The sequence below is a fragment of the Pogona vitticeps genome, chromosome ZW-PAR (genome assembly GCF_051106095.1).
Source record: "Pogona vitticeps strain Pit_001003342236 chromosome ZW-PAR, PviZW2.1, whole genome shotgun sequence".
NCBI classification, from domain to species: Eukaryota; Metazoa; Chordata; class Lepidosauria; order Squamata; family Agamidae; genus Pogona; species Pogona vitticeps.
Window position 1 is genome coordinate 6,583,785 of NC_135800.1, and position 19,577 is coordinate 6,603,361.

At 49.5% G+C, this 19,577-nt stretch overlaps 1 protein-coding gene across 3 annotated transcripts in view; it reads left to right on the top strand.

Moving 5' to 3' along the window:
• The window catches only part of RABGAP1 (RAB GTPase activating protein 1), a 56,509-nt gene that overhangs the window by 9,362 nt on the left and 27,570 nt on the right, over positions 1-19,577 (top strand). For all 3 annotated transcript variants that reach the window (XM_072984989.2, XM_078382673.1, XM_072984990.2), the window contains exons 3-13: positions 2,046-2,289; positions 3,299-3,503; positions 4,451-4,625; positions 5,359-5,516; positions 7,260-7,370; positions 7,951-8,017; positions 8,172-8,274; positions 9,340-9,509; positions 11,872-12,046; positions 12,471-12,564; positions 12,999-13,149. In XM_072984989.2, coding sequence (XP_072841090.2) covers positions 2,046-2,289; positions 3,299-3,503; positions 4,451-4,625; positions 5,359-5,516; positions 7,260-7,370; positions 7,951-8,017; positions 8,172-8,274; positions 9,340-9,509; positions 11,872-12,046; positions 12,471-12,564; positions 12,999-13,149 — 1,653 coding nt within the window. The remainder of the gene's footprint in view (positions 1-2,045; positions 2,290-3,298; positions 3,504-4,450; positions 4,626-5,358; positions 5,517-7,259; positions 7,371-7,950; positions 8,018-8,171; positions 8,275-9,339; positions 9,510-11,871; positions 12,047-12,470; positions 12,565-12,998; positions 13,150-19,577) is intronic.

Genomic DNA, 19,577 nt, shown 5'->3' on the forward strand with positions numbered 1-19,577 from the left:
CGCTTTTTATTCTGCAAAAAAATAATAATAATAATAATAAGCGGGAGGGGGCTTGGCTTTGGCCAAGGAGGATCCGTGAAATTCACTTGGTCATCTTGGGACGGTCACCCACTGCCCAGCCTACCTCCCCAGGCTCTTGTGAGGAGGACGAAAACAGGGATATAAATATAATAAATATTTATTGAACTCAGCTCTGTTTTTTGAAACCTGCAGTGCGCTTGCTCCCAGATCGGGCCGGGGGCAGCCGCTTCCATGTCCTGCTGCACAAAAGAACTGCTGTTGTCTTTGCTTTGCTCCCCCACCTCCCCACCCCGGTAATGCTAGGATGGCAGGCGGGAGCCCTCCCCTTCTTACATCCACTCATCTTCTTTCAACATCAAAAGCGGAAGGGAAACACTGTTTTTTTGTTTTCGTGAGGCTCCTGCTGGGAATGATGGGACTTGTAGCCCCGATGTGTCTTGGGGGAAGGGTGGTTTTCTGGTGTGAGCATGTTGATGAGATGGAAAAACCAAAAGGAAGAAAGGTTTGTGGACTAGCTGTGGAGGAATATAGGCTGATGAGGAGTGAGGAAACAAGGCACACGCAGCTTTTCAAGGAAAGGGTATTTTGAGGAGTGTCCCGGTCGTGGTGGGGGCATCTTGATTGCTGTTGGTGGGAGGGAGAAGCAGAAAGCTTCCAGCCCCACGAAGACAGAGGGTTATCTCACAGTTGCAGGCTCTCATTCTGTAATAACCGTCCCCATAATAACATTGAGGGTGACAATAATAGTAAGTAAGAACCATAATAACAACTATCATCAACCAAGCAATAAAACAGAGAGAGAGAGAGAGAGAGAGAGAAACAAACAAATAAATTGAAATTTTACCCCACCTTTCTCCTTTAAAAGGGCCCCACCTTTCTCCTTAAAAAGACCTTGAAGGACAATATTTAAAGGTGAAAACAATGAGGATTACAATGGCGGTTGACATTATTAGAAGACAATATTTAAAGCTAAGAACAGTGGGTGTAATATGAAGAGGCAGCTTACATAATTAACAGACAGTAGTAAAGCTGAAATAATAAGTATACAAGTATTAAGAAGGGGCGAACAGATGCCACTCTGAGAAGTGGTAAATACAAGTACTGTAGTAGTGTTGTTTTAAATGTGTTTTAATATTGATTTTATTACCATTTTTATATAATGCTTGTTTAGTTCTTTTTAAATACTTCTATACCTACTGTTTTTAGCTTTTTAATGTTTTCATTATTATTACTGAAGTGAGCTGCCTTTGGTTCTTTTTAAGGAGAAAGTTGGGAGAACAATATTTTAAATATAGAGCAGTAATGCGTAACAAATGAATCTAAAAGTCACTCGGGCAGCCGGTCACTGAGAGAAAGCTTGCCTGAGGAGAAAGGTATTTGTCTGCTTGAGGAAGGACAGCCAAGGTGGGGGGTCAGTCTTTTCTAATAGAATTAGGGGAAAAAAGCCCGCATTGTTGTAATCCCATCTTCTTTCAAAGCACTTAGTGGCAATCCAGCGCCCGGTTGCTCTCGCCGCATCACTCCAAGGTGGTCTGCCTGCATGGGGGTTTCCACCTCAGTCTCGATCTGCCAGGGCAATTGGCCACGCTCCCCTTTGGCGACAAGGTCGGGAGATTTTTGAGGCGGTTCCTCTTCGTTTACTAGATAGAATGTAAGTCCACTATTTTTGGCACCGAAGTATCCAGGGGGAGATACTTCATGAAGGCGTAACAGCGCAGGCTGGGACTCGTTGGCCAGCATTTCCTTTCTTCGGCTAACTTGCAAGGATTAGGCAGGGAGTAGAAAGCGCTTTGTGGCCAAACCAGTTGTGTTTGTCGAAGATCGGGACCTTAAGACACTTGCCTGTCGCTTCCGTGGTCGCTGCAGAGACACAAAGTGTAGCTCCCGGAGATACACACTGATTTGTGTGCTTTGCGCCCTGCAAAAGTGTGTCTCTGAAGAAATTTGTGACCTCACTGTGTTGGCCAGCTTGCGCTTGGCGTTGGTCAGGTTGTCTAGGTGTGACTTCTCCCCTTCTGCCCCAGATTGTAGGGAATGGGAGTGAGCAGCAGCTGCAGAAGGAGCTTGAGGATGTCCTGATGGATCCCCCCATGGAAGACCCACCCAACGACCGGGAACATGAAGAGGAGGAGGAGGACAACTCCCACGATGGAGAGGGAGACGAGCCGGTCCTCCTCGAAGCCTCAGCGTCCTCCACCATTAATCCCGTGTCTGTGTCAGGACTCCAGAAACCGGGGATGAGTTTGCCGGTGAAACCAGCGCAAGGAGGTGAGGCAGTTTCTTTGTGGTGGTGGTGATTGAGGCTTGGAGATCTGGTGGAGGAGGAAGCGGGGTGGTGGGGGGGAGAAGACCAAATGTCCAGAAATCCCGAAGGGTAAGGAAGCATGGACATGTGTCAGCTGCTGGTGGGTGTCTGATGTCCTTTTTTTAAAAAAAAAACGGAGCTAGCTTTCCTTCCCATCAAAAGACTTTCAGCGGACTTTTTCTTAATCAGTAGTAAAGAAAGCTAGGCAAAATAGAACATTTTTTAAAAAATCCATGAAACAGAAGCAGGAACCAGAATGAACCACCCCAAGCTAGCTTCCCCAGCCCTCTGATGAAAAGTCTTTGTCTGGTAACCCCACCCTTTGATCTTCAAAGAACAGAGAGGCTCAAGGACATCCAGATTTTTGTGATTTTTGTCCTCGGCACCTAGTTTGTTGAATTCTCCGACTGACTTTTCCATGGGGTGTGTTTTTTTGAGAGCCGGTCCAAAACCGCCAAAGTTTGCTTCTTTAGAAACTGCCAGCGGGTGATGGCTCTTGCCCCTGGTTTTGTTCCGTTTTGATGGTCCTGTCCTCTTTCTTTCGTCTGCCTCCTTCGAGATGTTGCTCCTTTGAGGTCCCTCAAGAGTGGGACGCGAGGGATATAAATGCTATTGCAAATGAATTAACCCACCTCAAAAGCTTTTCTACAAGCCACATTTATTTTGGGCTCATTGGAATTCCACTAATTGTTTATTTGGTATTCTGTGTGTTCTCGGGTGGATTGAAGAAAGCAGCCCTCTTGGCTCTTCTTACTGTTGTATTTTCACAGCGGCAGACCTGTGGGATAGGTCAGGCTAAGAGTGAGGTAGTAACAACGGCTGATTCCAGGATACCCAGCGAGACTCGTAGTTTGAGCTGGGATCTTCTGAAACAAAACTCAACACTCTTATTTACTGGTTCTTTTATTTGTAAGTCAATTTCTGTCCATTTTTCCGGGCTGACCCGAGACCTGACCCTCTGCTCCCTTGCAGATTCCAGCGAGTCGAGTCCTTTCACCCCGGTGGCCGACGAGGACAGCGTGGTCTTCAGCAAACTCACGTACTTGGGCTGCGCCTCCGTCAACGCCCCCAGGAGCGAGGTGGAAGCCCTGAGGATGATGTCCATCTTACGAAGCCAATGCCAGATCTCCGTGGACGTCACCCTTTCCGTGCCTAACGTGTCCGAAGGAACCGTGAGGTGCAGTACTTGTTTTTCTTCTGCAGGGGCTGCGATGTGGCAGACTGGGTGGTTTTTGTGGCCTCCACGGTAATATCATTTACGAGAGAGTGAATTCTTACTACAGTGGTGCCTCGCTAGACAGTTACCCTGCATGACAGTTTTTTCACTAGACATTGGCTTTTTGCGATCGATATAGCGATTCGCAAAACAGTGATTCCTATGGGAGAATTTCGCTGGACAATGTTTGGTCTCTGCTTCGGAAACCAATTTTCGCTAGACAACGATTTTGACAGTTCCCTCCGCACTCGCAAAATGGGTGTTTTCTGGATCTAAGCTTTGCAAGACAGCTATTTAAACAGCTGATCGGTGGTTTGCAAAGCGGCTTTCCTATGGCCGATCTTCGCTAGACAACGATGATTCTTCCCCATTGGAATGCATTAAACAGGTTTCAATGCATTCCAGTGGGGAAATGCTTTTTGCTAGACAATGATTTCACTAAACAGCGATTTCAGTGGAACGGATTATCATCGTCTAGCAAGGCACCACTGTAATTGTTGTGAAGACCCAGCCTCCCACCCAGTTTTCATCTGCATCCAACCACTGGCTCTTCTTGAACTCACTGAGAACCAAAGGCTTAATGTAAAGTAATCATGGTTGTCATCTTGGAACAGCAGAGCTGGAATGGACCCCTATGGATCATGGAGTCCAGACCCTGTTTAGGGGCCCCGGGGGGGGGAATCGAACCCCCAGCCTCTGGCTCTGCAGCCAGATACCTTAAACCACTGAGCCATCTTTTCTGACGGTTTTAGAAAAGGCAATCCCTTGCTTATGGGGTTGAAGATGCTGCTTAGGTCTGTCTCTAATAGGTGTCTCATAGACCTACCTACCGATCTTTTCATGGCATGTCTGAAGGATTGCAGTGTTCCTTGACTTTTCCCTTTCCTTTCCCCTTTTTAACCGAACAGGCTGCTGGAACCTCCGTCGAACACCGAAATTGCCAACTACCCCATTTACAAAATCCTCTTCTGCGTGCGGGGCCACGACGGGACTCCGGAGAGCGACTGCTTTGCTTTCACCGAAAGCCATTACAACTCGGAGCTCTTCAGGATCCACGTCTTCCGATGTGAAATCCAAGAAGCCGTAAGTGGGTCACTCGGGCCTTGCGGGGCCCGAAGCGGGAAGCCAGAAACCCTTGGGTTTCCACACCAGAAGCTCCCGCATTGAATTCTGGGCACTTCCCAAGGAGCAGGAGAGTCCTGAATCAGAAACCAGAGACCTGTGTCAAATAGAAGTCTCCAGCCAGGTGCCTTTTAGAGATGGCAGACTTCAATTCCCATCAGTCCCAGGTGGCATGGCTGGTGGCTAGGCATGCTGGGAGTTGTAGTTCAAAGCACAGCGATTGCGAGGTTGGGTTGGGAGGCTGGTGCGGACCATTTGTAAACAGGCGAAACAGCCGTCTGCCTTCTGAAATCTCTAAAATTAGCCTCTTGATGCTTCAGCCTCCCAAGAAAGATGGTTTCTGGAAATTAGGGGTGGTGAAAAATTCTTGCTTGATTAAAAACACATAGAAAATCTACCCTCGTCCTAGCTCATGATTGGACTCTTGTGGTTTGGTGTTGAAGGAACAGGGATGAAGGAAGCTACCTGTTTGGGAAAACAGCTCCCATCATCCTGTATCCAGCCCAAATGACCACTGGGTATGGATCCTTTTGAAGAATTATGGGAGCTGTCATGCTCTGTCTCCTTGGAAGCTCTCCCTCTCCTCCTGTCTTCCAAGGGCTTGCCTGGGGCAGATTCCCCCCTCATGGTGGGTCTTCCGGTCACCTCGTTTCCCCCCCCCCCCCCGCTTATCATTTTCTTGGCTTCTTTGCAGGTGAGCCGCATCTTGTACAGTTTCGCCACCGCCTTTCGCCGTTCCTCCAAGCAAACCCCGCTCGCGGCCCCCGTCGCCCCGCCCACTCCGGACAGCGACATCTTCACGTTCTCCGTCTCCCTGGAAATCAAGGAAGACGATGGGAAGGGCTATTTCAGGTCTCATGTCCACTTCCTTTTGTCTTCTCTGCTGGTACTTTTCTGAAGGTTTAGAGGAATAATAAAATACGGAGTTGGAGGGGATCTGACAGAGCGTTGTCTAGTTTTCTCTTGAAGGTTTGCAACATTGGAGCACTCACCATCTTCTCCTTGAAGTTATGGGTTCCATTGTTGTACTACTCTAACAGTTAGAAAGCTTTTCCTGATATTCAGCCAAGATCTGGCATCGTGTAGCTTGAGCCCATTATTTTGTGTCCTGCACTCTTGGATGCTCGAGAACAGACCCCGCCCTTCCTCTGTAGGACAGCCTTTCAAATATTTGAAAAGTGCGATCCTATCTCCCCTTCTTTTCTCAAGGCTGAATATGGCCAGTTTTTTCAGTCTTTCTTCATGGGGTTTGGTTTCCAGTTCCCTGAATTTCACGTAGGTGCCTAAATCTTCCCCTCCTGAATTGGGTTTGGTCGATTTAATCTGTTTTTCCTGTTCTGGATGTTTCCCTCTGAATGTGAGCATTCCTCAGGGTAGTGCCTCAGTGTGGAGAAAATATTTGGGCTCCAGATCAAAGGTTCAGTTTCAGAAAATTTCTTTCCAGTGGCCTGATGAGGCCAAAATCGAAGGCATGTGATCAAAAATCCCAGTAAATTTTTTACCTTCAAATTCTTCCTACACACTCTTTGCAGAAATCTTTAAGCCTTTTAGGAATGGAGGGGGAAATGGAACAAAAGCTGGTACGGCAACAATGATGATGATGATGATGTCACAGAGTAGGGTGAGTGAAACATTTCCACTGCCCGCTTGGAAATCAGAAATAGGATCCCGATATGCATTTCCCGTGGTTCCTGATTTGTCCTTTGTCTCCTGCTTGATTAAGAGGAAAAATGCAAAAAAATATATAGTTGGACCAAGCAGAGGCTTTAGTTAAAACAGCAGGTGGTGGCAAATAAAAAAAAATCTGTATTCTTCAGCTGCGTACGCCGGATTGGTAGGCTCCTAATTGCAAAAGTGTGTTTATTTTTTTTTATGATTGGATACATGCCTGAGATACCTGCTCCCTTGTTTGTTTGGCAGCACCGGTTTGGCCCCACTCCTGAGCCCAGGCAATCGAAAACAAGTGCCTTCTTTCCTGGGCTTCATCCAGGATGCTTTGGGTGGGTGCTGATGCTCGGTGGTCCTTATCCCAGTTTCCGCAGAGTCCTAGGGCTCTGGCGCCCCCTCCTGTCCAGTTTCTCAACGACAGCCCTGTCATCACACACCACAGCGTTGTGTTGCAATTAACAAGGATATGTTAGCCTTTGACGGGATACCAGAGCCTCCTGCACTATTGGAATGAAAGTACATATCTCGGTCTGTCTGTCACGGGGGTGGCGGGGGGGGGGGGAGGGAGAGAGACTGTGTCTGTGGAGCCCTAATCCTAACCCCAGAGGGCACCGTCTTCCTGTTTTTTTTTTAAAAAGAGGAAGACTCCTTCTTCCAAGCTTGCTTAAATAAATAAATAAATCTGGAAGTGAGATTCCGTTTGCTTTCTGTTTCTCTGGAAAGGGCTGGGGCAGACAGTTGTGATTTTGAGGTCAAGCCAGCTGGCTGCCTTCTGCTGCGGTGGTGTGATGCATGATCCTGAAGGGTGAAGTGGGATTCCGTGTGGTCCTCGCTACGTCTCGCTCTCCCATTTTGCCAGCTGGCTTGCCTCTTCCGGGATCTCAAGGGCCTTCGTTTGACCTGCCTTCCCTTTCTTCTCGACCACAGTGCTGTTCCCAAAGACAAAGACCGACAGTGCTTCAAGCTACGGCAGGGGGTGGACAAGAAGATCGTCATCTACGTCCAGCAGACGACCAACAAAGAGCTGGCCATTGAAAGGTAGTTCGGCTTCGGGAGCTGCTCCTCGGGCAGAATCCATCCATTCGGTTCATGCCCTGCTTTTCTTCCGAAATTGGCGACAGGCAGCAGTTGACAAGGTGTCTGGAAAACAGGCACACCGAGAAACACAAGAAGTTATGATATTGAGAGGTGGCTAAGGATGCTGTCGGATTCAAACAGCTCCTCAATTAAAGCTATTTTAAAACACTTCTGAGAAGGGAAAATCAATAAGATGCCGAGAATCCCTGTCTCTGCAGTTCTGTTCGCCTCTCTCCGCATGGTTTCCTGCTGCTGTAGGGAAGTGAGTGAATATCATAACCCTCGATATAGGTCGTGTCCGTGTACGACCCAAAAGGGTTTTATGGGCATACTAAAAATGATGTCAGGAGATGGAAGTGCCTTTTCAGAAGTACTTTTTAGATTACTGTGGCAAGGATCATGAAGATGAGGAAATGAATGAAATTCACACTGTGTGTCTGTTGCTGGCCTTTATCTGTGAATTTCTAGCAAGGAGAACGTCTTGCAAGGAAATACGTCGTACTAGCTATGTTCTCTTCTTTTTCTTCATATGTAATTGTAGGTGTTTCGGCCTCCTCCTCAGCCCCGGGAAGGACGTTCAGAGTGGCGACATGCATTTGTTGGATCTGGTAAGGAGTGTGCCATTTAACAAACTTTGTCTGTGGCCTCCCCAGGGAATCCAGATTTACTTTTTAACATGATCTGTGAGTGCACAAGCTTTTGTCTCACGCTTCTCCCCCTCCTGCTCTGGTTTTTTTTTTTTTTTTTTTTTGTGGCTTCCAGGAATCGATGGGGAAAAGTTCGGATGGGAAATCGTACGTCATCACCGGGAGCTGGAACACAAAGTCCCCCCACTTCCAGATTGTGAACGAAGAGACCCCCAAAGGTTTGTGCTTGTCCTCTCCCCAAAATGTGGAGGATGGTGGCCGGGAAAGCATTGGGGGCAGTGGCCTGGAAAGAAGATGTGAACTGTAGTCAAAAAAAGCTTACTCACCGTACGCCCTGCAAGCCTTTATGATCAGTGGCAGCCTAGGCTGGGGATTCTGGGTGGTGTAGTCCAAAAAAAGAACTTCCCCAGGAGTAGGGGTGTGTCGGGGAGTCACATATCCCCATAGTTGGCATCCGTGTGTTGTGGTTAGAGATGGGCATGAACAGGTTCGTCCCGGTTCATCAAAGCGGCAGCCCAGGAGCTGCTGCTCCCCTCCACCCACCTCCTCTGGCTCAATCAGCCACTCACCAGGCCTAGCGTGCCAGCTTCCTGCCCCTCTTCAGCTGATCTTCCAGTCCCGGCAGCAGCTCAGGCATCTGTGCCCTGCCCTCTTGACAGATCTGCCACTCAGAGAAAAGGGCAGGGCAGAGTTCTGTGCTCTTACTCATGACTGGGAGATTAGTTGAGGAGGTGGGAAAAAAACAAGCAAGCTGGGCCTGGTGATTGGCTGATCAACTGAGTAGGCAGGGAAGCAAAGCAGCAGCACCTTTACAAACTGGGTCGAACCGGTTCATGCCCATCTCTGGTCATGGTCTTTTAGATGGGTGGTCAAGGGAAAAAAAACTGCAGCAGATCAGCACCAAAAGTCAAGTCATTGTCCAGAGTTATTTCCTAACTTGGTGTCCTCCAGGGATCTCCGACCAAGGGGAACGCAGCTGCTATTAGCCCAGCAAACCTAGCTGGGGATCAGAGCGTTAGGGGGACTTAAGAGTCTCAGACGTGTGGAAGTCACCCCCTCTGCTAGTTGGTAAAATCTGATGTTGCTGATGGTCGGAGCCCTGTGGAGGATTAGCTGCACGTTAGTTGCCTTGCATGCAATGGGACTTACCTGTGAGCCAACATGCGCAGGTTTGGCGTCTTGTCGATCGGACACGCCGCCGGCATCTCTTGGGAGCGCAGGCGGATGGAAGCAGGGAGGAGTTTCAGGGTCATCCCCTTGGTATCTTGCTGCTTCTTCACCAGACAAAGTGCTGTACCTGACGACGGCCGTGGACTTGGTGATCACAGAGGTCCAGGAGCCGGTCCGCTTCCTCCTGGAGACAAAGATCCGCGTGTGCCCTCCCAACGAGCGGCTCTTCTGGCCGTTCAGCAAGCGGAGCTCCACAGAAAACTTCTTCCTTAAGCTGAAGCAGGTAAGGGCTGTGCAGGTTGCGTGCGCGTCCTCTCAGTCCTTGGGCAGGAGGTGGGCCCCCCTAAAGGGTGAATCTTTTCTAATCCTCTGGCACTTTTTTTGTGGTCCTCCGGATCGTGAATCTCAAGCAGCGGAGACGGGTAGCTTTGGGGGCATCCGGTCCTGCTCAGTCCCTCCTCGGTGTCCTTTCAAGCTCTGTTTCTTTGAACTTAGTTTGGGGTGCTTTGGCTCTGGATTTCATGCCTTGGTGGACTGGGCTAGATGACCTTCTCTGTGATAAAGCTCACGGCGAGAAGGCTGAGCCACTTTCTTTGCTCCCAGTCCAGCGCTGGGGCATTCGGTTTCCATGCTGACCATGCTCCTTGTCCTGAACATGGAGAGCAGGATGTTCTCATTGCAGTTGCTGCCCAGTGGTGAGGCCCTCGCTTTAAGTGTGAGACCCCACCCCACCCCTTGGATCCTCACTTCGGGAGAAAGAAGCAATAATAGAACTGCCGGATAGCTCTGTAGCTTAAGTCTCTCTGGCTGCGAAGCCAGAAGGTTGAGAGTTCGATTCCCACACTGGGCCTCTTTGACGGAGGCTAGACTTGACAATCTATAGGGTCCTTTTGTCTAGGGAGAATAAAGCCATAGATGGCTGTTGTGATGATGACAACTCCCTGAAGCCTCTTGTCTTTTCGTTCATTAGACTGCTGGATGCTAATGGTTCGGATACTGACTCAGGAGAACATTGCCGGGCTTTATGGCTACCTGGTGGGCTCTCGGAGCGATCCTGTTGGCCCCGTTGGGGAGACGGGGCTGGATTAGAGAGGCCTTAGCTCTATAAGGGGGCTGTAGCTACAGGAAGCCAGATTTCGGCTGAATATCAGGAAAAACTTCTTAGCTGTTAGAGCGGTACGACAGTAGAACCCCCGTGACCTTGTTAGGTGGGGAGCGCTCCTGTGCTGGAGACCTTCAAGGGGAAATGGAGCCGCCTTCTGTCGGATCAGCTTTGATTTGGGTTCCTGCCTTGATCAGGGCGTTGGGCTCAGTGGCTTTATTCGGCCCCTTCCAACCCAGTTTTTCTTGGGAGTCTCTGATTCTAGCTCACTGGCTGTGGCTCCATTGTGAAGTTAGTATTCCTCTATCCCTCCGCCTTAGACTTCCGCGGAGGCAACATTGCCAGGTTGAGAAGAAAGAGGGTGGCTACAGCCTGTTTGTCATTCCGTGCAGAACCCTTCCCTGTGGCACTGCTGCCCCAGCCTGATTATGTTCCGCTTTTCTGAAGGCGAAACACGGAGCGGATTAAAACAATTGATTCTGTTTGCTATAAATACCTCCCCGCTCTTCAAGCGCTGGCTTGTTAATCTTAGGAAGTTTATCTTACTGAGCTAATTCCGTCGCCTTTTGTCTGGCCGGAGAGCCTCTCATTGTGACCCTCTTTATCTTGCCGGCTCTCGGCTCGTTTCTCAGGCCCGCGATCTGACTTTTTTTCCGAGGGCTGGAAGTGCCCGTTCTGAGTTTTTCTCCCTTTTGGGGGCCGTGTGCGGAGAGAGGCACGAAACGGAGGACGTGACCGGTGGGCAAGCAACAAACCCAACCCAAGATTCTGAGCAGCCTACAAAGGGATTCAAGCCAGGGTCTCTCCACATATGTGAACGATGTTGTCTGGGGCAGCCTGGAGAAAATGGGAGGTGTTTTTCCTCCCAAATCAACTAATTGCACAGGCATAATCCTCCTGATCTATCTGAAAAACTGGCCTTGTTTTAAGGAGGTGCTAATGGTAGAATACCAACTAGTCTCCTCTAGAAACCTTCCCAAGAAAGGTGTATGGATTTGTGGTTTTAAACTACAACTCCCAGTATCCCTTAGGCAGTGGAGCTCCGCTGCCTAAGGGATACTGGGAGTTGTAATCCAGAATCTGAGAGGTGCCAGCTTCCACGTCCTGGCGCTTTGTGACTTATCTAGCTGAAATGCTTTCCTTCTTTCCGTCTCAGCTGAGTCTTTAAGGAATAAACGTTGAGGCCATTAGTCACACAGGCTTGGGGGGGGGGTTCTGGGAGTTGTAGTTCAAAAATTGGAAGTTCTTCAAGCTCCTATTTGGGGCTCCCTCCCTGTGGTTCTTCCTGTGGGATTCATACTCCCTGCTTAGGCAGAGTCTAGTTGCGTTCTACCTGCTTAAGCTCCTGTTCTAGAAGGAGAGCAGCCTGAGGAGACAGGCTCCGCCCAATAGGGCTCTGGCCACACCCCCTTTCTATTTAGCCCCACCCATTGCCAGATTTCTCCGCCCCCCAATGCAGAAATGGCAAGGTCTCCCTGCTTCCAGGCATTTCTGTCCATGCTTTTCCACAACCGTGACACTTAATGCACCTTTGTCTGTCCAGATCAAGCAGAAGGACCGGAAGAGCAGCACAGACACGCTGTACGAAGTCGTGTCCCTGGAGAGCGAGTCGGAACGGGAGCGGAGGAAAACCACCGCCAGCCTGGCACTCCGCTTGCCCCAGTCCGGATCCCAGGGGTCTATGGTCCCCTCCCCTCCTGAGGATGATGAAGAAGAAGGTGAGGAGAAGCAGATGATCTTGAAACAGAAGGCCGATCCTTAGCGAGTGGGGCAGGGCTTTTCCAGGCTTGTCTCCTTCCTGCTGTGACAACTGGACTTGAAATTGGCTGAAGGTTTGGTGCAGGGAAGCACTTTTAAGAGTCTGTCGCCCTTGAAATTGGGCCCTGAAATGGAGTGAGAACCCAGCTGCCTTTGGGACCACATTTCCAAGCATCCCCAGCTGAGAGGTCAAGCATCGCCACATGTCAGCATCCCCTAAGTTGCAGTTAGAAAAGTCAAATGTCCAGGCTCGGGGGCTGATGCAGCTGGTAAAGCACTGGTGTAATACGTAAGATGGAAACACCCACTTTGGGGACACCCTCCCCAATGGCAGCTCCTGTCTCCACTTTGACGGCCAACCTGGCCCGGTTTTGTGTCTTGCAGACAACGACGAGCCCCTCCTGAGCGGCTCGGGGGACGTCTCCAAAGAGTGCGCGGAGAAGATCCTGGAGACCTGGGGAGACCTTTTGTCGAAGTGGTAAGCCTCCTTCTGTTCCCCGTGCCAGAAACCCCCCCCCCCCACAAAATCAGCAGCAGAATTTCTCCGGGAGGGGAGCGGAGGGCCCCTGTCAGGACAGCAAGAGACACTTCTGTGTTTCCTTCCAGCTCATTCTTACTGCTCCTAATTCATCTTTTCCCGTCCTGCCACCTTGATCTCAGTGTTTCTTGATCTGATCCCCCTGCCGCCTGTCCCATCATCCTCAGCCCTTATTCCATCCATGTGTTCAAGGCTTTCCTCGGCACCCAGCAGAGAAGTCAGGAAGTGCAGAAGGGAAAAACCCTTTTAAATAAGCACATGGCCCCCTTTATCCCTCCTGGCTTAGCCTCTCGGGGTGTTCTTATGGCTCTGTTTCATGGGTCTCTCTCTCTCTGTTTCTCTCTCTCTCTCCTTTCCCTTTCCACCCCCTTCAGGCATTTGAATCTCAGCGTGCGACCAAAAACATTGCCTGCCTTGGTGAGGAGCGGCGTCCCCGAAGCTCTCCGGGGGGAGGTTTGGCAGCTGCTGGCAGGATGCCACAACAACGACCATCTCGTGGAGAAGTACCGGATTCTCATCACAAAAGTAAGCGGACAGATTTCTTTGCGTGCCGTTGCTGTCTGTTGAAAAGGACGATCCTGTTGAGTAGCAAAGGCCTTCCGGAACTCTGCGTCCATCTGGCGGGTTAGGTTTTCCGTGATGGTGGTCAGTCAGTCTGCGGGGGGTGGTGGTGTCTCAGAGGCACTCCTGGAACTCCTTGGGTTTCCTTGGCCAGGATGTTTTTATTTATTAGTTTGATTCGTTTTACATACACTCTGGCCTTTTCCTTGCCAGGATGCCAACCTTGTCCACACAGGTGGGTGTCTTTAAATCCAGGTCCTGACCTGACCAGATAGGTGGGATAGATAGATAGATAGATAGATAGATAGATAGATAGATAGATAGATAGATAGATAGATAGATAGATAGATAGATAGATAGATAGATAGATAGACAGACAGACAGACAGATAGATAGACAGATAGATTAGATAGATAGATAGATAGATAGATAGATAGATAGATAGATAGATAGATAGATAGATAGATAGATAGATAGATAGATAGATAGATAGATAGATAGATAGATAGATCAGGGAAAATCCAAAGAAACATAACGAAGCAAAGCAAAAACACATGCCCCCCCCTTAAAGACTAACACTTATATTTTAATGTGGGCTTTTGTAGACAAGTCCACTTCATCAGACGTATGGAATAAAAATGAAATACTGGATGGAACACAATAGGTCTGATGAAGTGGTCTTGTCCTTGAAAGCTCACCTTAAAATAGAAGTGTTAAGTCTTTAAGAGGCCCCATGCTTTTGTCTTTTTTGTTTCACTTCTTTAGACTTGGGCTTTAAATCCAGAGCATCAGATAGAAATATTGTACGCACACAGTGGTGGGTATGGAACTGAGGAGCTGTAGGCCGTTGGGCTAAAGCCATGACGCCCACCCTTGGGTGACCCCGTTGTGCTTGGACTGCAGTTCCCAGAAGCCTCCACCGCTGCCTGTGCTGGCTGGGGGTTTCTGGGAGTTGCAGTCCAAGAATACCTGGGTGATCCCGGGTTCAGAGACTTCAGATAAAAGAGTTGGGTTTGTGCTTAGATGACAGACGAGGAAACCCACCACAAATCTTGGGTAGTTTTTGGAAGATGGAACAAGGTTTATTTGGTGTAAAAGCAGCGATGGGTTGCAGCCCACTGCACCGGAGGTAGTCGATGGTGTGGGCTAAGATCTTCCAAATAAAACCTGTTAGCCTTTCAGTTGCCCCAGCGCTTCTTGCTGTGAGAGACTCACGGTGCTGCACCCACCCTAACCCCCACCCTGGAATGGCTGATGACCCAATGTTTGGTGGGACTTTGTAAACCTGCTTTATCTGGAGGGGGAAAGGTCCCCGTTTCCTTCCCACAACATAGCTTTCTACAAAAACTCAGGATCAGTTTCAGGATTCTGAGCACGTCTCTGTTGACAAGGTAACTCCTACCCTTGAGGAAACCAAGCTTTTCTTATTCCGTGATTCCTTTCCTTCTCAGACCGGCTTGCAGTGTCTTTATCTTTTGTTTCGTGGAGCATGCTAACCTTCAAGTCTAAGAGGGCTGGGCTGTGTTCTTGTGTGGGTTGGGTGTGTTCGCCTCAGTCCTGTACCCCGGGCCAGTCTCTGCGGTTGCGTTCCTCATCCTCTTTCCCCATGCAAGAACTGGTGAAAATCAACCGAAAGGCGCCTTTTGAATGGAACGCAACCCTTGGAAGACCGAGCCTTCAAATTTGATAGAAGCGGGAACTGTTTTTTTTTCAGAGATAATCAGGTGACTGGAACTGGGTGCTGCACCCCTGGCATCATCCTCTGGAGTGTGGGGGGAGAGACATTGGGTGGTAGCAGCGTTAAAGCTGGACGGCAGATCCCCGGGCAGAAAATAAGCAGTTGGCAGAAAACGTCTGAAAAGCTTAATATCTGCAACTCTTCCTTCCTTGTGTACTAAAACTGAATGACTCCGTTTTTTTCCACGTGTAAAGGTTTATAAACTTACGTTCAAGCATTTCAAAGCGGTGGACACAATTAATAATACTGTATAATACGGGTGTTGTGCAGCTAGCCAATACAATATACACAGCAGGGAAGGGGGAACTCGAGACAGGTTGGATTTAAGTTGCTCTGGTGACTCAACTCAGGGTTTTTTCCCCCACTAACTCGGACGTGACTTGTGACTCACTTTTTTTTCTGGGGGGAAAAGCTTGCTTCCAATAGGGATGTGGATTTGCTGGAGCTTGGCACTTGGGACTTGGTATCAAAGATTCGCCAGAATCCGTCAATCATATCTGCGTGGTCCACAAGAAAGTTCTTAGGCTGGGCCGTAACAAGGAAAGCTTGCCCAACTTGCTGAGTTATCATCCTGCACCCTAAATGAAGAATCGTAAGCATGGGCCAGATGGGTGGGAGAGCGCTCCAGTGCGTGAGCGCTCGGACGCTAAAAGCCTTGTTCTAACGGCTGCAGAAATATTTGCTCTGAAAGAGAGGTTTGGTTTCGTTTGCAAAGACCTACAGCCAAAGCAATGGAACGATACTCCGTTTGCAGAGCAACAAGCACCGTGAGTTAAGAAAAGGGGCTTTCCCTGGTTCCTTGCGGGCAGCTAGTGTTTTTAAGCCCCGCTTGGTCCTTGGGTCTCACCCTCCTTTGGGAAGTGAGGAAGGCCAGGGTTGTGACTTTGGCTTGACGGGAGGACCAGCCTCCTTGCTGCTGGGTTTCTGATGGAAACAGGCTGCATCTGGTGCCTGCATGAGAGGCAGCAATGTGATGGTGTGCACATGCATGCTCCTCCCAGGACAGCTTCCCCCCCCCCCCGCCCCTGCCCCGTGGCATCTGGCTTTTGGTCTTCTCCTCCTTCTGCATGAACGGCTGCTCCACTGACCCAGCAAAGCGTTAGAAACTGCTGCTGCTGCTGCTTCAGTTCAATGCTGGCTCAGCAAAACCAGGCGAGGGGCGAGCCAGGAGAAGGGGCCTTCATGGAACTGAACTGGTTTGCGTGATGGTGCATCTGTTTCGCCGGCGTTCATTCCCTGGCTAGAGTCGAGAGGGGTTTCTTTGGCCGCTGGGAAGAAACAGTAAAAAAAATATATATCGGAATGGCCAATCTCTTGTTCAGGCATTCAACCCGCAGGCGTGTGGGGCTTGAAAGGTGGCGACGGTGTGGGGGGGTGACAGATCAGCCCCTGCTCCCATGTCCCCTCTCTGCTCGGAAGCCCTGCAGACCTTCCTGGGTTTAACACAGAAGCATTGTGAGTGCATGCGGCACCCAAAACATGCCTTTGCCCCGTGTTCCCGGCTGATGGCGTTGTCAACAAACCTCAGGCGGTGCCTCAAAGAGGCCAGCCGGCCTTGTGGAGGTTGCCAGGAGCGTAACTGGGTTAGGCTGTTGTAGTAAAAATTAGGAAGGCTTGGGGGCACCTTAAATACGAAGCGTTATTTGATGCAAGCTCGCAAGGGGCGGAATCTGTTTCTTCAGAGGCGCAGAGGGTAGCCTCGGCTGCCTGCGGAAATGGGCCGCCTGCAGGGGAGACCGTCTCTGACGGAGGGGGCTGCCCCTTGCAGACGCCTGTGGCCAGAGAGAAAGGGTGCGTCCTTAAGGTGCTACAGCCGCCTGCGTTGATTTGCTGCCTGGGGGACACCTCTCTGGATTAAGCCTGGGAATATTCTCCACTAGGCTTTTGCTTTGAGAGTTGCCTTTGATTTAAACCCCCTCCCCTCCTGGCTCTTTGCCCTTTGTGCCAGCCGGGCATTTTATCTTCACCCACCCATCTGCCCTGAGACAGCTGTCGCCACTTGGGGCATCGTTGCCAGCTCTTTGCCAGCCGGGCACAGAGCGCGCAGGAACGCAGGAGAGCCGACAAAGCAGCCTTCAACCCTGCCCACTTCGTGGCTTCCTTTTCTTCTTTCTATATAACCGTCCACCCCAAGATCCTTTGGTGGAGGGCAGCTTTCTGTTTGGGGCCAAGAGTTCTGTGGAAGTAGAAAAGCTTGTGCACAGAGCTAGTTTCCATGGTAACAGGAGCTGCCGGCGAAAGGATGCCGTCATTCAGAGAGCCGACCGGGATCAATAAGAAGGAGCCTTCGCTGAAATCAATAAAACCATCCACTCCGTGGACCCAGAGAAGCAGAGCTCAGCACGCCAGACCACGTGGTTTGCCAGCTCACCAAATTTCTGGGATGTCAAAACTGAACCTGAATGGATTTATTTATTCTTCATATGCAGCCATAAATCCAGTCTTCTGCTTCACCGAATGCTGTAGATGACTGTAAATATCTAAAATACAGATTTTGATACTCCTGGTTTCGGTTTGGAAAAAACTCTTTTGATCACGCAAGAAGCTGATCAAATAGAAAAAGTGAAGTGTGTTCAGGTGGCTGGAAATAACTACCCCAGAAAGTTATCTCCTGTTGGAGCTGGTTCTGGTTATTTCCAGGTTTCTTGATGTATCCTCTTTTTGAACAGGCAAGGAGGCTAACCCTCATGATTGCCAAATGAGGGCTGCTTGTTTTTTTCTGTCGGAAAATTATGGCATTTCGGCCTTAGCCAGACCCTGGGTACCACGTGGGCGTCTCCATTTGTAAGCAAAGGATGTGGGGTATTTGACCTGTGAAGCTGCGGAAGACCTAATTTGAAAAGGAGACCCTTTGACTCTGCTTGGGTTTCACCCTAATCTGATCTCAAAAAGGATCCACGCTAAGTTATCACGCCAAGAGTAACCTTTGCCTCTGACTCCTTAGTTGGACTGGAGGACCTTTGGGGGAAATTTCCTTCGACTATTCCGTGATCCCATGCTTGCAAGCGGTGGCGGTGAATGTTTTTAAAACTGGTGGATCAGGAAGGGTGCCCGTGTGGCTTTTTAGCGTTCTTTTGTTGAAACCTGAAGGATGGAGACAGAGAAATTGGAGCTTGCTTGCTTTTAAGTTCATAAGGCTGGCTTTCCCCCAGGATGTCTTCAGGATGTGCTGGATTACAAACCCCATCTTCCCCAGCTAGCATGGGCAGAAACGAGGGCTGAGTGGAGTTACCCTCTTAAGATGTTGAGGAAGTGTTGTGGTGGAGTTGTTTGCCACACAAATTGACGGATACGGCAAACAAAGGGAGAGCCATTATTTTTGAATCTTTGTTGATAAAAACACATCTGGATTTCCAGACTGTTAATTCTGTTTGCCTGCAGAAAGGCTGAAATCAGTTCACATGATGCACCACAGTAAAAATTACCCCGGAAACAAAAAACAGAGGTAGCCATTTGGGGGCATAATGGGGAGTGGGTGTCAAAATCCAAATTAGGGTAGTATGTTTATGAGAAGTGATGACAAACCTAGACAGCATCCTCTTAAAATACAGAGACCTCACCTTGCCAACAAAAGTCCGCATAGTCAAAGCTATGGTTCTTCCAGTATTGATGTATGGAAGTGAGAGCTGGACCATAAAGAAAGCTGACTGCCGAAGAATGGATGCTTTTGAATTGTGGTGCTGGAGGAGACTCTTGAGAGTCCCCTGGACTGCAAGGAGAACAAACCTATCCGTTCTGAAGGAAATACACCCTGAGTGCTCACTGGAAGGACAGATCCTGAAGCTGAGGCTCCAGTACTTTGGCCATCTCATGAGAAGAGAAGACTCCTTGGAAAAGACCCTGATGTTGGGAAAGTGTGAAGGCAAGAGGAGAAGGGGATGACGGAGAACGAGATGGCTGTATAGGGTCACCGAAGTGACCATCATGAATTTGACCCAACTTCGGGAGGCAGTGGAAGGCAGGAACGCCTGGCGTGCTCTGGTCCATGGGGTCACAAACCGTTGGACACGACTTAACAACTAAACAACAACAAAATGTTTATGAGAAGCAACGGTGAAGTATTTTCTAGGAGGAAAAACTTGCAGACTTTGTGTGTTGCTTGGTTTTGCAGACCTCCAACGCACGTATTCAGATGCATCGGAAGAAGTGGGCTGAAAACTTAAATGCCAAATAAAACTTGCTCATCGTTAAGGTCCTACCTCTCCTCCTGCATCGTGCGGGGGCGCGGATCTCCGCCCCCTCGCCTTCCCCATCCGTTTACTGCAACGGATGTAAATAGCTGCTACCTTTTTTAGGATCAGCCCCTGTTTTATGTGTCTTCTGGATTGGTCCGTAAGAAAGATATTACATTAATGCAGATGTTCACAGGGGGAAACTTATTTGGGGCATCTATGAACAGGGAAGCGGGTCAAACGTTGAGAGTGAACTTGTTGGGATGAAGCCTGTCTCTTCCGGCCTTCCTTTGCCCCTTCTCGGCTCCCACGTCCGGTGCCAAGTTCGGAAGGCGCTCGGTTGGCATTCAAGGAACGCCAAGCCGGTTTGCGTGCCAAGGTTTCCTGCTTTCCTGCCTTCTCCCTTGCTTCTGGGCCTGTTGGCGGCGAATCATGTTTCCCTGCCAGGTGGCTGTTGTGCCATGTGGAGCTCGGGACCCTGA